The 16,560-nt window shown below is 38.1% G+C and overlaps 1 protein-coding gene across 30 annotated transcripts in view; it reads left to right on the top strand.

Moving 5' to 3' along the window:
- ANK3 (ankyrin 3) overlaps positions 1-16,560 on the top strand; it is an 818,082-nt gene that overhangs the window by 779,438 nt on the left and 22,084 nt on the right. For 25 of the 30 annotated variants that reach the window (XM_089683172.1, XM_089683174.1, XM_089683180.1 and 22 more), the window contains 4 exons: positions 443-7,981; positions 8,522-8,596; positions 10,654-10,785; positions 14,159-14,305. In XM_089683172.1, coding sequence (XP_089539298.1) covers positions 443-7,981; positions 8,522-8,596; positions 10,654-10,785; positions 14,159-14,305 — 7,893 coding nt within the window. The remainder of the gene's footprint in view (positions 1-442; positions 7,982-8,521; positions 8,597-10,653; positions 10,786-14,158; positions 14,306-16,560) is intronic. The other 5 variants (XM_089683195.1, XM_089683196.1, XM_089683193.1 and 2 more) reach the window with 4 other exon arrangements.

The raw sequence follows: 16,560 nt of genomic DNA, 5'->3' as shown, positions 1-16,560 counted from the left end.
TTTTGTACAACCAGAGAAAGCGCAAAAGACAATACTAATTCCAAACACTAACTCGACACAATTATACTGTATTTTGCAGGGGAATACAGCTTGTTTTATAATTAAACGGCACATCAGAAAGTCAATAGGAAGCTTGAGTAGCAGTGTGTGTTTGTAGTCCATTTTTATGTGTTGTCTTTTCTGTCTTTCATTGTTTTTTCTGCTTCACGTCTTTTCCTTTGTTGCTTATATCCTTTGCTCATTTTACATCCATGCGGTCCCAGACATTTTTTATTTGAGCCCATTCAGTTTCACCATAACCATCATTTTGACTCATATAAACAGTTGTACTTGCTTTTTGAAATTATATAATCGTTACTGACCAATTTTTTTCTCTGGTCTCTCTGTTTTTCCAATCATTTTTTCGTTAATTTTGCTTTTAATTTTGATTTACTCATGAAAGAACCAGTTGAACGGAGCACAGGAACAACAAGACCTGTCCCTGCCACTTATGCTTACAAGCCAGGCTTTCCAACAAGACCGTATCAGTCATGGACAACTGCTCCAATTACAGTCCCTGGGCAGACCAAATCAGGCTTTACATCTCTGTCAAGCTCCTCCTCTAATACACCATCAGCATCCCCATTAAAATCAATTTGGTCTGTCTCCTCTGCTTCTCCAATAAAATCCACGCTAGGAGCTTCTACTACATCTTCTGTTAAATCTGTTAGCGATGTAGCATCACCAATAAGATCATTTCGGACAATCGCTTCTCCGATAAAAACTGTTGTGTCTCAGCCTCCATATACAATTCAAGGCTCTACAGGGTCACCAATTAGGGTTTCTTCAATAGCAGAGGCTGCTGCTTTCAAAGGATTGTCTTCCACCTCAGTTTTCACTTCCAGAACTTCTCCAGTGACCACTGCTGGGTCTCTTTTAGAAAGATCATCCATCACAATGACACCTCCAGCCTCCCCTAAATCAAACATCAATATGTATTCTTCAACTTTACCATTTAAATCAATCATTACTTCTGCAGGGTCACTTTCATCTTCAGCTTTAAAATCCGTGGTTTCTCCTGCCGTCTCTACTACTTCTAAAGTGAATATTACGTCTACTCTTTCTTCACCATTAAAGATTGGGAATGGTCCAAGTGAGGTTGGATTAATGAATGGGTCTGCCTCACCTTTAAAGTATCCACTTTGTTCAAATTACATCAATGGCTCAGCTGTAAATTTGCAAGACAAAATATCAGCTGTTACAAAATCAGCAACTGCTTCAGTTAGCACAACAATTGAGACAGCTGAAAAAAGCTACTCCATTCCCACTACTTCGCAAATGTCATATTCACCTCTCAAGTCTTTCTCATCAACCGCTTCAGCTTTTCAAACCATAAGAACTCCCCCTACTGGTGCAGTGTACACATCTTTTAGGTCTACTTTGTCCTCTACTACCTCATCTGTTACATCGTCAACCTTTACTGTACCAGTATATTCTGTAGTAAATGTTTTATCAGAACCAACCTTAAAAAAATTGACAGAGTCTGCATCATTGACTAAATCCACTGCTACTCTGTTATCACCATCAAAAAATGCATCAGCAGAGACAACCAGTCAGTTTAGTCGAATTTCTTCACCCCTTAAAACATCCTTATTTTTGTCTCCTGCTGCCCTCAAGTTATCTGCTACCTCTCCATTGTCTTCGAGTCAGGAAATCTTAAAAGACGTTGCTGATATGAAAGAAGACTTAATAAGAATGACGGCAATTTTACAGACTGATACTTCTGAGGATAAACCATACCACTCAGAATTAACTAAGGAAGTTAGAATTGAAGATGAAGAGCCATTTAAAATTGTAGAGAAAGTAAAAGAGGACCTGGTCAAAGTCAGTGAAATTTTGAAAAAAGATGTGTTTTTGGAAAAAATGGCGTCTGTTTGTGGTCAGGGGCAATCACCAGAAGATGACTGGGTAGAATTTAGTAGGGAGGAACTTGAAGAAGCTAGAGAGCGTGCCAGCACCACCCCATTTTACTCAACAGACAAGGTGGAGTTAAAATCTAGAACTTTATCTGAAAAAGACTATAATTTAACAAAGGTCATTGATTACTTGACAAATGACATTGGTGGTAACACATTTTCAAATCTGAAATACAGATATGACGATGGGAAAAAAGAAGGAGAGGAGAAGCAAAAAAGAGTGTTGAAACCAGGTATAGCACTACAGGACCATAAACTAAAAATGCCCCCATCATCAATGAGATCTTCGGCTTCAGAAAAAGAGTTGTGTAAAATTGCAGACTCTGTCTTTGGAACAGACATGATTTTGGAGTCACCAGATGATTTTTCGCAACATGAGCAGGATAAAAGTCCTTTGTCTGATAGTGGATTTGAAACAAGAAGTGAAAAAACACCATCTGCCCCTCAGAGTGCTGAAAGCACTGGTCCTAAGCCACTTTTTCAGGATGTACCCATCCCACCAGTGATTACTGAAACAAGAACTGAAGTTGTGCATGTTATAAGAAGCTACGAGCCTTCAAGTGGGGAGGTTATAGAATCTGAAAAGGGGGAAACTTCACAAATAAAACCAGATAAATCTTTTATGGAACTAGAACAAAGTTCACCTGGATCCATAAAAGTCAAAAGTAAGGGATTTCAGCTTAAATCTGGAATTGATGAGGAGGACCACACAGGGGTTTTAGGAAAAGGAGTAAGAGTAAAAGAAGAAACTCATATCACAACAACTACAAGAATGGTTTACCATCAACCTCCTTCTTCTGAAAAAGCAGAAAGGATAGAGGAAACTATGTCTGTCCATGATATAATGAAAGCTTTCCAGTCGGGCCGAGATCCATCTAAAGAGCTGGCAGGTCTGTTTGAACACAAAACTTCAGTAACTTCGGATGTTCAGAAGTGTACAGAAAGCCCACAACAACTTGCTGAAAGAGACACCAAAATGAAACCAAAACTGGAGCGCATAATTGAGGTCCATATTGAAAAAGGTAACCAGGCTGAACCTACAGAAGTCATTATTAGAGAAACAAAAAAACATCCAGAGAAGGAGATGTATGTTTATCAAAGGGACTTAAGTCAGGGAGACCTAAACAACAAAGATATAGTAACAGAAAGAAGTAAAATGTTTCCATACTCAGATGAACAAGGGCAGGCTGAAGAAGAGGAGCTAACAGCAGAAGAGTCCTTGCCATCTTATTTAGAGTCTTCAAGAGTAAATACCCCAGTATCTCAAGAAGAAGACAGCCGCCCAAGTTCAGCTCAGCTTATCTCTGATGACTCATACAAAACACTAAAGTTATTAAGTCAGCATTCAGTAGAATATCATGATGATGAATTATCAGAACTAAGAGGGGAGTCATACCGCTTTGCTGAAAAAATGCTCCTTTCTGAAAAACTAGATGACGCAGAGGAATCAGACCATGCTCTACTTCTTGGGTCGGACTTCCATCGTACTGAAAAGCACTGCAGAGAGCGTGAAAGAGTGATCCCAACTCCTAAAAAGGAAATTCTTTCAAAAATATACAAAGATGTAACTGAAAATGGTATAGGTAAAATGTCCACTGATGACTCTCGTGATAAAGTGACAGTGTTGCATTATGCTGGAGATCCCAAAAGTCCCAAACATGCAATGTGGATGCGATTTACTGAGGATAGGCTAGATAGGGGTAGAGAGAAGTTGTTATATGAAGACAGAGTAGACAGGACTGTCAAAGAGGCAGAAGAAAAATTGACTGAAGTATCCCAGTTTTTTCGGGACAAAACTGAAAAACTGAATGATGAGCTTCAGTCACCAGAGAAGACAACTCGCAGAAAGAACAGTAAGGAGGTAGCTTCAGGTCGCAGTTCTATAAACAGTAGTCCTGAAAAAATTAAATATACTGAAATGAGAACATCCAGTGATGACTGGACAAAAACCCCCCAGTTTATGACTGATGGAAAGTGTGTCACCTTGGCTGACGACCGAAAAGCTACAAGTTTGCCTTGCAGTCCAGAAAAGAGGGCTTTTGACCACAAGGCAGAGAGTCAACGATCAGGTTCACAATCTGGCTTCCAACTAACACAATCAAAGCTCAGCTCTATTAAACTAAAATTTGAGCAAAGTATAAATCTCAAAAACAAGGACAGTTCACAGGAAGAAAAAAAGCGTGAATCTCCATCAAAAATTCCTGTGAAGAAAACACAGGACAGTCGACTTCCATTTTTCCAGTTCACCACAAAGGATAAACAAAAAACAATTGATGAAATGAATGGAGAGTTACCTTTGCTCAAAGATTCTATTACAGAAGCCATTAATGAAGAATGTTCCAAATTCAAAGAAAGGATTAAAAATAGTGCTGGATTTTTAGATCAGAAACCTGATAAATTGATTGGAGGACTAAAAGACCAATACCTTCCACAATCAACAAACACCACAACTGGCCATACTGTTTCTCCGGACAAGAAAGTTTACAGAACATGGGAAATGTCTGGTAGTACTAATCAGAAAACACAAAAGGAAAAGCTGAAACATGTGATCATACAGGACAAAGATTCAGAATTGGATGGAGCTCATCTTCCAGCCCAACAAACTGTTAAAGAACAAACACCATCCAGGAATGGATCTTCCACAAAAGAAATAAAGGAGAATTATGTTAAATCTCCTTCTAAAAAACTTTTATACACTGAACTTGCTCGTAAGGATATAGGATATACCAATGAAGAAAAAGTTGAGAGCAGGAAAGAAGGGACAGGTTCTCATATGTCTAGAATTAGTGAAGAGAAGAAAGGAGGATTAAGTAGTTTTGATAATATTAGCAGCCAATCAAAAATTGATAGAGAACGTACTAAAGCACCAATATCACCAGTAACTAAGCAGAATAAACCTGATATTCTTCATTCTGCTTTCATTACAGATGAAAGCAATAGACGCAGTAGTAGTGGCCTGCCAGGCAAAGCACAAGATTACCTTGGGTTTTCACCTTATAATGAAGATACTGAGCTCTCCCCTGTTAAATCCCCTGATTCTTTAGAGATTAGTCCTAGCAAAGACAGATTAGCTGGCTTGCATGAATCTGTAACATCTGAGGACATAAATTCAACAGCTAATGCAGAGGTGTTAAAGGAGATAAAAACACTACCAGTTTATGTTAGTATTGTACAGGTAGGAAAACAGTATGAGAAAGAGGTGCAACAGGGAAGTGTTAAAAAAGTAGTTAGCCAGGAGAGTAGGACAGTTCAGGAAACAAGAGGTACACTTTTTTCTATTAAACCACAGAAACAGCCCCCATCTCCTCAGGGAAGCCCTGAAGATGATACCCTAGAACAAGTGTCCTTTATAGATAGCTCAGGAAAAAGTCCTTTAACTCCAGAGACACCTAGTTCAGAAGAAGTCAGTTATGAATTTAATTCCAAAACGCCTGACTCCTTAATGCCATATATACCAGGAAAACCAAGTCCAATACCTGAAGTCTCTGAAGAATCAGAGGAGGAAGAAGTAGTCCAATTACCATCTATTAAACAAAACATCCCAGATGCCCTAAATCATGACATAGCAAAACCAATTACTCTTAGCAAGGACTCAAATAAAAGAACAAAGGACAATAGAGTGGCATATATTGAATTCCCTCCTCCGCCACCTCTAGATTCTGAAAACAGTGATTCAAGCAAAAAAAATGTAGAAAATTCAACAGATAGTGAAATGGAACTTACTGAAGTTAATTTACAAGATGATCAGGACAAGTTTCTTTCAGCTGAACCAGTAATTAGAGTGCAACCACCATCTCCTGTCCCCCCTGAATTTGATGCAACTGATTCAAGTGATGATGAATCTGTCCTCCAACCTGTCGCAATTAAAAAGTATACCTTTAAAATGAAAGATGAAGTAAAAGAATGTACAAAGATAAATGGTTCTGGGAAGCCCTGTCCTCTAAAACAGTCTAACGAAACAGATATGGGCTTAGGTTCCCCATCAAATGACCTAGAGCAAAATGGTAATGGCAATGACCAGTCTGTTACTGAGTGTTCTATAGCAACCACTGCGGAATTCTCACATGATACTGATGCAACCGAGATTGATTCTCTTGATGGTTATGATCTGCAAGATGAAGATGATGGGCTGACAGAGAGTGAGTCAAAACTTGGGCCAGCACAGGATGTTGAAGTAAAAAAGGAGCCGTGGGCTAAAGAGAGTGTTCTGAAACATAGTGATCGCAGCTTTAGCCAAAGCAAACTTGAAGTTATAGAAGAAGAAAAGGGAGTAACTGAGGAGTACAAGCCATGCAGAAAGATATCCGATGGTGAAAAAAACACCGATCAAAGTGACAAGAAGCAAGGAGCTCTGTTCTATTCCATGGAAGGAAGGCATCCAGATAGACCAGTGTTTCCAGACACATACTTTAGTTACAAGGTGGATGAAGAGTTTGCAACACCTTTTAAAACAGTAGCTACAAAGAGCCTTGATTTTGATCCTTGGTCCAGTAAAGCAGGAGATGATGATGTGTTTGAAGCAAAATCCAAAGATGAAGAACCCAAGCCTTTTAGTCTAGCTGTAGAAGATCGCTCTCAAGCAACCACACCAGACACAACTCCTGCCAGAACTCCTACAGATGAAAGTACACCAACTAGTGAGCCCAATCCCTTCCCATTTCATGAAGGGAAGATGTTTGAGATGACTCGCAGTGGTGCTATTGACATGAGCAAGAGGGATTTTGTTGAAGAAAGACTCCAATTTTTCCAGATTGGTGAGCATAATTCTGAAGGGAAGTCAGGGGACAAGGGGGAAGGGGACAAAATTACTTCCATCACACCTCCACAGTCAGGGGACATCTTGATAGATCCCATCCTAGAAAAACAAGTAGAGACATCTACAGTTGAACATTCTACCATCATCCAGGGAAATGGAGATTGTCTTGATGCAACAAATGGTAATAATTCATTGGAGAAATCAGCAGCTACTACTAATTGTAAAGTTGATCCTAAATTGCGCACACCTATAAAGATGGGCATATCTGCCTCAACAATGACCACGAAGAAAGATGGCACTGGAGAAGTGGCAGATAAAACAGAGGCTGTGCCAGATTCTCATTTACTAGATAATGATAAGTCTATTTTGACAAACATATCAACCAGCGAGACAATCATTAGTCACATAGAAATACATGATTTTCAGACAGAAAACTATAACAATAACAACAACTTGGATTCATTAGCTTTAAATGTAAACAATAATGCAATTAATTTGGTATTAAGTAAAGACTGTGAATCCAAGTCTGAGGACAAAGGTAGCAAAACGAAGGGCAGTGTTAATAAAGAACAGGGTACAGCCAGTCTAGATATGGATAGGGAAAAGAAAAGAACCCAAAAAAGTCAACAGAAACTGACAGATCCAACAGGTAGTAAACCAAAATCTAAACTGCCAGTTAAAGCCATATCAGTTAAGCCAGTAACTAACCAGTCCAGCAATACAAACACTTCATTCAGTAAAAGAACAGTCCTTATTAAGAATGAGAAAGACACAAGACAGGAACACATATCCAGTATAGATGGTAGGTTTTCTAAGATCCCCATAAAGAACATAAGTAAAGTAAATACCACAATACAGAAAAAAGCTACACCGAAACCTAAGCAGAAACAAGTAGAGAAGGAGGCAACTAAACCGACTCCTTCAAAGCTACCAGTAAAGGTAAGATCTTTGCCTTCTGCCACTTCAGCAGCCAAAGTAAAGAATCATGAGTTCAGTGAGGTTTGTAAACACTCTATTGAATATTTTAAGGGAATTAGTGGTGAGACATTAAAGCTTGTGGACCGCCTTTCTGATGAAGAGAAAAAGATGCAGCCTGACCTCTCTGATGATGAAGACAGTACATCGAGAAATACATCATTATCTGAAGCCACCCAAGTCTCCCAGCCTTCAGTAACATCGAGGTCTGCTAAAGACATGAAAGCAGACGCAACATCTTTAAAATCAAAGATTGAAAAGACCGACAGTGAGAGAAGGAGCAGTAGAAGGACTGGTGAGAATAAAGGCAGTCAGGTTTCTGGAGCTTTAATAGCTCACATCGTGGAAATCCAGCCTAGTTTGTAAACCTCTCGACTTGTTGACCTTAGTGCATGACCTGTCGTGATTGCTTGTGGAGTGACCTCTGTTAGTTTCCATTCTTCCATTGTCATCTGTGTTTGTTGTCAACACTATTCGTTTTGTGTGTCTAGAAAACATACACTAGTTATCTAGAGAAGCATGCCAAAACATTCAGAGAAATTACACTACCCATGATTGTAAACATGTTTCTAGCCTGTACATAGACAACACCATCCAACACTTGTACTCACCTTTTGTACACTCAACTAGCATGTCTACTTACCATTCAGTAACTGTGCTCACTTACTTAAACTGTAGTCATCTCACATACAAAAGTACAATCTGTAATAGTCAATTTTATTTTGAAAATCACTAATCTCACACACTTTTTAATTTCGTAGAATAGATCCACAACTCTGCCATTCATGTGTGACACAACAAAATGTTATTATAATTGTACCTTTGTGAATTTCAGGTCCTCAAAGTCCATGCGAACGTACTGACATAAGGATGGCCATAGTTGCTGATCATTTAGGACTTAGTTGGACAGGTAATTAAAAATGGTTTCATAACATTTTAAAATCATCCGTATTAAAAAGTGAACAGTATAATGATATAATTTCCTTTATGGGGTAAAGCCAACTACTGTATTGTGTAATACAAACTGCATTCATTGATTATGTTGAATAACATTACAGGAATTAAAAATGACTAAACCTACACATTGGTCACCACCAAACAAAAAATAAACAATAAAAACATTTTTTTCCCAAGCTGCATCTATCCCCACTCAATAGTGTGAATATATCAATAATACAATTATAGCTGCTCTAGGTGAACCTACTAATAATTATTATATATGCAAAAATACATATCCAGACAATTTTATTTATATACTGTATATAAAATCACAAATATACATATTAGTCCTCAATATATAAGAATTTAAGGAAGTTTCTGCTTGAAGCATGGAGCATGGACTTTTTATGGACTCCGTTCTATTTTTGAGTATATATTGAGCACTAATATGTATATTTGTGAATATATATTATTCTGTACATGTATTTTTTGCTTATATAATTATTATCATTAATAGGTTCACCTAGCGCATCTAGAATTGTATTATTAACTTTACAGGAATGTTTAGGCTTCATGCACACTGTTTTTTTATGAGCTAAAAAAAATGCTAGAAAAAAAGCTGGATGACAAACGCTGATAATAGAAATAAAATTGTAGTAGCGTTTTAGTAGCATTTAGAAGTCTTTAAGAGTGTTAGCATTTTTTTAGTGTTATAGTACATGTAGGGGGAAAAAAAGCTAGAAAAAAAGCTGTTAGGGGCATTTTAGTAGTGTTTAGGAGTGCTTAAGAGCATTCAGCATTTTTTTCTGCCAGAAAAATGCTCCCCCACATTTTTTTTTCTGCTCCTAAACAATGAAGCTTAAAAAATGCTCTTAGGCTAAAATAGTATGCATGGACACATAGGATAATGCTATTTATCTTCTAAGAGCAGAAAAAATAATAACAGCTTCTAGGAGCTTACAAAAATGCTAGTGTGTATGGAGCTTTAATCAGTAGGCTTTCATTCCCTGAAAAACTTGGAGAGTATTCTTCCTACCATATGTGGACTCTTGTTGGGTTTGAGAAACATGAACATTTTATTTATTACCAGTGTAGCATATTGGCCAATGTCACAGAGATGTAAATGTACTATAACGTTTCACTGTAGCAAGTCATTTACACATAGCGTTTTCATCTAAGTGACAATGCTATGAAAAATGCAAGGTTTGCATATAGGTAACTTTGTACCTTATCTTCTACAAGGTGGGGTTAATGTCCATAGTAACAATATCATGCTTTTTTGTTCAGTTTGGAAATGAGAATGAGCATCTGATATAGACTACAATTTTTTTTTCATTCTTTTTTCTTCATCACCACTATCGAGGGATGGATTTATACTTCCTGCTCCCTTTTTTTCCACTTTGAAATGGAGGTCTGTAATAGCTCAGTGGAAAGAGATAAATAAGTAAAAGAAAAGAACTGGGAACAACCAATTCCTAATTTAGGGGATCTCATCAGATATTTTGATACGTGCTGTCACTCAGTCATATATGAATTATTTTATTCAGGAATTCTGTCCTTATCTTACTTAAACTGGCCTATTTCGGTCTTTAAATCATTTAGTGATGTGAAAAACGTAGTATCTGCTGGCATCTGTTATCAATGACTATCGATTCTACAGGCGTGAGACAGATTTTTAAGAATTGGACAGATTCATATGTAAATTCTTTTGTCAACTGCTCTCAAATAGCAGTGTGACAGAATAAAACCTGCCTTGATCACTTTTTCATTGTTTCTCTTTCAGTGAAAATCTGTCTCCTGTCCAGTGGTATATATGTCACAGTTGGCTATCCAGGTTTATAGGCACAAGGGACGCAAATACACATAAAAACTAATTTGTTTTATAATGTTTCTTGGTGAGCTATTCTTTTCTGACCTCAACAAAAAGTTTCTATAATGTTTTTACAGGCAGAATGAATGGAAAAGCTTAGTGGACATTTGAAACATCTGTTCTTTAATGTGTTTTATTTAAACATTTTTACATTTCAGAACTTGCGAGAGAATTGAATTTTTCAGTCGATGAAATTAATCAGATTCGTGTTGAAAATCCTAATTCTTTGACCACACAAAGCTTTATGCTGTTAAAGAAGTGGGTTATAAGAGAAGGCAAGAATGCAACAAGTAAGTACTCTGTCCTTGTATGTATAAATGTATGTGGTGGATAACAGAATAATCTTATAGGCATTTTAATGCAGTGTTCAATTAATACTCGTAATTCCTTGTTGGATGGCAACCGTTGTTTACAAGATTCTGATTTAGCCCTGGTTCACACTGGTTCCTGCTTTGAAATCTTGCAAATTCACTTGAAGTTGTACAATTTCAAATTTGCATGTTAGTGCAACTTCAGGTGTGGCTTGGCAGACATCTGTGTGACTCCATGCACAGTCGCACCTGAAATTGCAAAAAATATTACAGGAACTACTTTCACAATTGGTGCAACTCTGACGGAGGCGGAGTTGAAGCAATATTAACTGTTCCATTGCTTACAATTGGGTGTGACCTGTCATACGACTTTAAATTGTCAAAACGCATGACAAGTCGCACCGGTGTGAACCAGGGTTTACCTGCCAGAGTGACAGCATCATTCTGTCATAATCTATACTACACAATATTTGGCTTCCAGACGATTCTGTCCTCACTGATACCCATGTCCCCCCCACTGTGGGAATCTCTGAAATAAACTTGCTGAAGATTCTTCAGTGGTATCTTGATTCAGCCCTTACATTATTACAGGAGACAGTACTAGCGTAGGTATATAGAAAGTGCAGTGCTAAAATAAGTGAATGATATTATAGTGAAAATAAAGTGCAAAGTCAATCTGACATATAACGGAAAAAAAAAATTAAAATTGATTAACGGAACAGTCAAGTGCAGCATATAAAAATCAAATATAAAAAATGTTTAATAAATCATTCACTAAATGTGAAACAGTAAAGTGCAGCATAAAAGTGAGAATATATAAAGTCCATAAAATATCAGTGGAGTAAGAGCTAGAAATTGTCCGTAAGGATATAAGTACGGCAATCACGGTGAAATATTGTGAAGTGTTCTAATAGGAAATCCACCACCTCTGTCAGATGTACACTCACCAGACAGCTACTGCTAAACAGCATGTAAGCACATCTCATCTGGGTACTGGTAACAGCAATGAAGCCTCTGCAAGGGATGCTCAGCCAAGGGCAAAAGTGGACCTTCTCCTATGAGGAATAGCTCACCACAGGAGCCAAAAGTAGCATATAGTGTAGTATTTTATTAAATAATGAATAAAAGACAATCCACGTGGAAACAAGTAAGAATGAAGTTAAAATGGAGTACCAAGATGGCTGCCGTTCCGCCCTTCGGCAACGGCGGCGTGACATCGGCAAGTGATATTTATAAGTACTAGCTTAGGGAACTGGCAGAAGGAACCACAGATCAGTGAGGGATCAGGAATGTAAAATATCCAGATTCCTTAGTAAGCGTATCTGTAGAAGATAGTGGAATTCAGCTACGGGAGGACTTTTTTAATGAACTTTTTTATTAATAAAGCATTTTACTTTGTATCAATATATTAATAGTTGCTTCCAGTACTGCAGTCAAGTGTAATCCTCAAATTATTATAGGAACAAAGTGGCTAGTCTTCACACTACTATTGAGTACAATAGTAATGACTGTTGCCTATTTATGAAATATAAAAACTGATTAACAATGTGTTAGGCTACGTTCACACTAGCCTTGTGTGCAGGCGGCAGAGAGGCATTTGGGAAGCGTTTTTAGCGCTTCCCAAACGCCTCTGCCAATTCTGCACATTACAGCACATGGTGCTGTTCTAACGGGAGCGTTCGCGTCGCGTTGCGTCGCGGCAAAACGGACGCCTCTGGTCGAGTCAGGAGGCTTTGAAGCCTCCTATTCTCGTCTATGGTGCCGCTCCGCAAACACCTGGCCGGCGTTTGCGGTGCGGTTGTGAAGTGGTTGCGGGGCGTTTGCGGAGTGGTAACACCTCTCAAACTGTATTATAGGCGTTTGTGGGGCGTTATTGTCAAATGCCTAGCAACCTCCACTAAACCGCGCATGCGGCGTTTGCGGAGCGTTTGCCGAGCGTTAAAAAACGCTCCGCAAACGCCGGACCAACGCTTGCCAAATGCTATAGGGGCATTTGGCAAGCGTTGGTAAAACAGCCAAGTGTGAACGAGCCCTTAAATAGTGAATCTATCAATTTTATAAAACTGACCGATGCGATAGATCCACTTGTTTTTAACAGGGAATAAATAATCCAGCAAAAGCAGAGATTACAATCCAATAAAATTGATTTTGCAGCAAGAGTTTTGTATAAAGGCTAAGTTTACCTTTTTTTCTAAATTCCAGCTTCCCTATGTACCAGCATACCATTCATTTGCTTATGTTGTAGAAATGATGTCCTAGGACAGGCATTACTTCAGCTTCCAGTTTGTTCCATAGAAAAGTTGTCGACTACTTCTTGCTACCCGTACCTTTGGTTGGAAAAACTCATGAAGTACTTGACCAGCTGACCTCATGAACACTCCCCCTGCACCAGCTATCCCCCTCAAGGAGATTGCTACCACCCACCTTTGTACTCACAAACAATCATACAATGTCAGTGTACACCATTATAACACAGCCAGGGTCTTCTTCATTTGTACCTTACCTTCTTCTTGCATAACTCGTCCATTTGGCATGTGCAGGAGCGATATCATAACAGCCTATGTGGAGCAGAACTGTAGTACTGAAAACAGGAGAAGTGTGTTCCTGGAAGTCTGTAAAGCTCACTGTACACTAAGCAATCTCCTTTAGACCTACCATCCACTATGTAGTGCTAAGGTCTGCCTGACTGGATACAGAGTGATTGGATGGATAGGTGTGACCTCCTTTATATACAGTGTTCAGAAAAATTAAAGGAAAACTTTTTAGGCAGAGTATAGCATCATGTCAATTAAACTCCTTTCACTTGTAACATTTTATTTTTGAATAAATGTAATTTACCGAATGAAAACCACATACACTGTTAGAAAAATATTTGAGAATAATTTTCCATCCTGCTGCTTCAAATTTGTGTGTCACTGTGGTAAAAAACGAATGTTGGTTTGACCCCACTGAAAATTAAAAGAACAAACAAATGTTCTTAACATGAAAAGTTTTGTTTGAAACCTACTAGTGTATACCCAGTTTAAGTCACTAAGGACTCCCTGAAGTGACTTATCTACAAATATCTATTCAATATAATGGGATAAATAGTGAAAGGCAAGTTTGTAAAAATACAACATTCAAATTTAACACTGCAATAATAAGTCAAAACTTGTACTGACAGAAAATACTCTGCATTTGGCCTTTATCGAAAATGCATCTAGAAAAGTGGCAGAGAGCATTGTACTCACATCACAATTCAATATGCATGTAATGAATGAAAGATGTATCACTATATATTGTATATTTTTTGTATTGTCTGTATCTCATCTACTTTATACACAAAACTAACGTGTGTATGTTTTGTTTTAAGCTGATTCCTTAACTAATGTCCTGACGAAGATCAACCGAATAGACATAGTGACGTTGTTGGAGGGCCCAATATTTGACTATGGAAACATTAGTGGAACAAGAAGTTTTTCAGATGACAGCAATGTGTTCAATGACCCCGCTGTTGATGGTAATTATATAGACTGTACAGTATGGTAAAAATGAAAGAATAGGGTTGTGAACGGAACCCACTACTGTTAAAAAAAAATCTTTATTCATAAATTTAAATACTGTATTTATTTATTTATCTGTCTAGTCCATTGGAGGGAAAGTTCACTGACAACGAATGTTAAGTTAGTAATCCTATTTTAACTAACCTTTGGAGTCCTTCATAGGAGGTTATGCAAGAAGTAGATTACCTGTCCTTTCTTCTGCTTAGGAAATGATGAGGTGAAGAAAAACTTAAGTTAGACACTAAAAACCCATCAGTTTGTTTTCTGGATTTTGGGAGGAAACTTAGGCAAATAGTGGAAAAGCTACACAGATGTGGAGAGAAGATACAAACTTGTGAGCAGATACCCTAGAGAAAGTAAAATCCAGTCCCTCAGTGGTATGGCTAATGTGCTAAGAGTTTAGCCAGTATACTGCCTAGGCATATTTGTACATTGCTTTACGGATACATTTCTAATGAAATTGGCAACTGGATGCTTGGAGAGATTAGAAATTAAATGAAATCACTTCATTTTCCTGTGTTATTTAACATGTTTTAAAATGAAGTTATAAAGGGTCTTATCAGTGCTGCTGTAATTTCTGTCCTTTTAGCCAAGTCATTGCTCTCATTAAGGTGACACTAAACTCTGGTTTCAAAAAAACAAAATCTGTTCAAGTATGTATTCTTAACTCAAAAAATACGTATTGCTGCCACTCTCCTCCAAATGTCCAAATTCCTTTTTTTAATTTTGCTGCTGTGTTCTGACTTTTTGTTAAAGGGTGGTTATATTTGTTCTCCTTGGTCCTATTCTATGTAGGAACATAGCCTCCCTCTCTTGCTCGCGCCTGAAATGGACTATGGGATTTGTAGTGTGCATAGGGCAATGCACATGACCACGACTAACATGCACTCTTTAAAACAAACGAAAATGAGTGGGAGGAGGAGAGGTTTGGGAGCTTACAGAGGACATTAGGAGGCAGAAAAACACAGGAAGAAATGATTTAATGAAAAACAGATTACTGGACTATTAAGTATTGGATGTGTATGGATTCGTTTTTCAGAATAAAGATATTGTTTAGTGTCACTTTAAAACATATGTTTACATATCTAATTGCACATAAGCTTTGCTTACATAGTCATAGTCATTAAGATGTGAATGCTCTATTTTCCTTTCCTCAATTTTTATCCATTAAGTTCTTCTACGTTACGTTTTATTTTGTTTTGGCTTAAGGGGCATTGCCAGGACAAGGTCACTCAGGGCAAAGAAGCCAAAGTGAGCCCCTCTTCCCCTTCAATATGTGTGAGCTTAGGGGATGCTAGGGGAAAGCAGTGGTCCACTTGCCAAAATGCCTTGTATCAGAATGAGCTCACTGGTGCCCCCAGCCATACAGTAAATCGTTGCTCGCAGGTCAGCCGCCCCTCCTGCCCTCCGCTTGGCTTGGCCCTGTTACGGGTTTACCACATTCTAGCAACAATTTGCCTTTTGACCAGGACTCAAAAACTGTCAGCTATAATACTGTATATGGCCTCTCAGACTTTGTATTATCCACATTAAATGCCTCAGTTGTATCTCTTGTTTATGCTTGTAGGCATTTTGTGAATTCCTGTGATAGCCCTAATGGGGCACACAAATTCTATAATGAACTTTGAAGGCTGGTTTATTTTAAGGGAAAAGCAAAGTTACTACTTATGCTCAGATGTGGCAAGGTACTCTTGCTTTACTTTTTGAGAATTTAAAAAGAGAATCCTGGTAGTGTTTTTAAATATTCCGAAACTGCTCCCATCCTTCTCTTGCTTCCACTCTCCACCATGCTAGAGTAACCACTCTCTGCATAGTAATGCTAGTGGTTTCATCACGCTCTGACATTGCCTTTACATTCTGTTGTGGGAAGGGAATCATTTACAGAACTACTTCAAAGTAAATCCTTTACTTCAAAATACAAATTGATGTCATTTTGTATTTGCAGTCTGTTAAATGTGAAGATTTCAAATTTTGTCATTTTACTGCTTTTTCCAATAACATGCATGTGAAATGCACTGCTTCCTTTGCAGGCTTATATGTTTTCCTTAGCTAACCTGCTTCTCAGTCTGCCTCTGCACTCTTGTATGACTGGGTACTCTTTTGTTCCCGTTTCTCCTCTGAATGTTATACGCCTCATCAAGACCAGACTTTGGCTTCTATACTCTCGATCTAAAGCAATCCGCTGATTCAGCTGTTATGAAAAATATGTCTT

This window comes from Staurois parvus, unplaced genomic scaffold (assembly GCF_062004578.1).
Source record: "Staurois parvus isolate SC_StPar_1 unplaced genomic scaffold, SC_StPar_1.0 ptg000303l, whole genome shotgun sequence".
In the NCBI taxonomy this organism is placed as follows: domain Eukaryota; kingdom Metazoa; phylum Chordata; class Amphibia; order Anura; family Ranidae; genus Staurois; species Staurois parvus.
The sequence above is the reverse complement of the archived record's forward strand: the minus strand, read 5'-3'. Positions and strand labels throughout refer to the sequence as shown.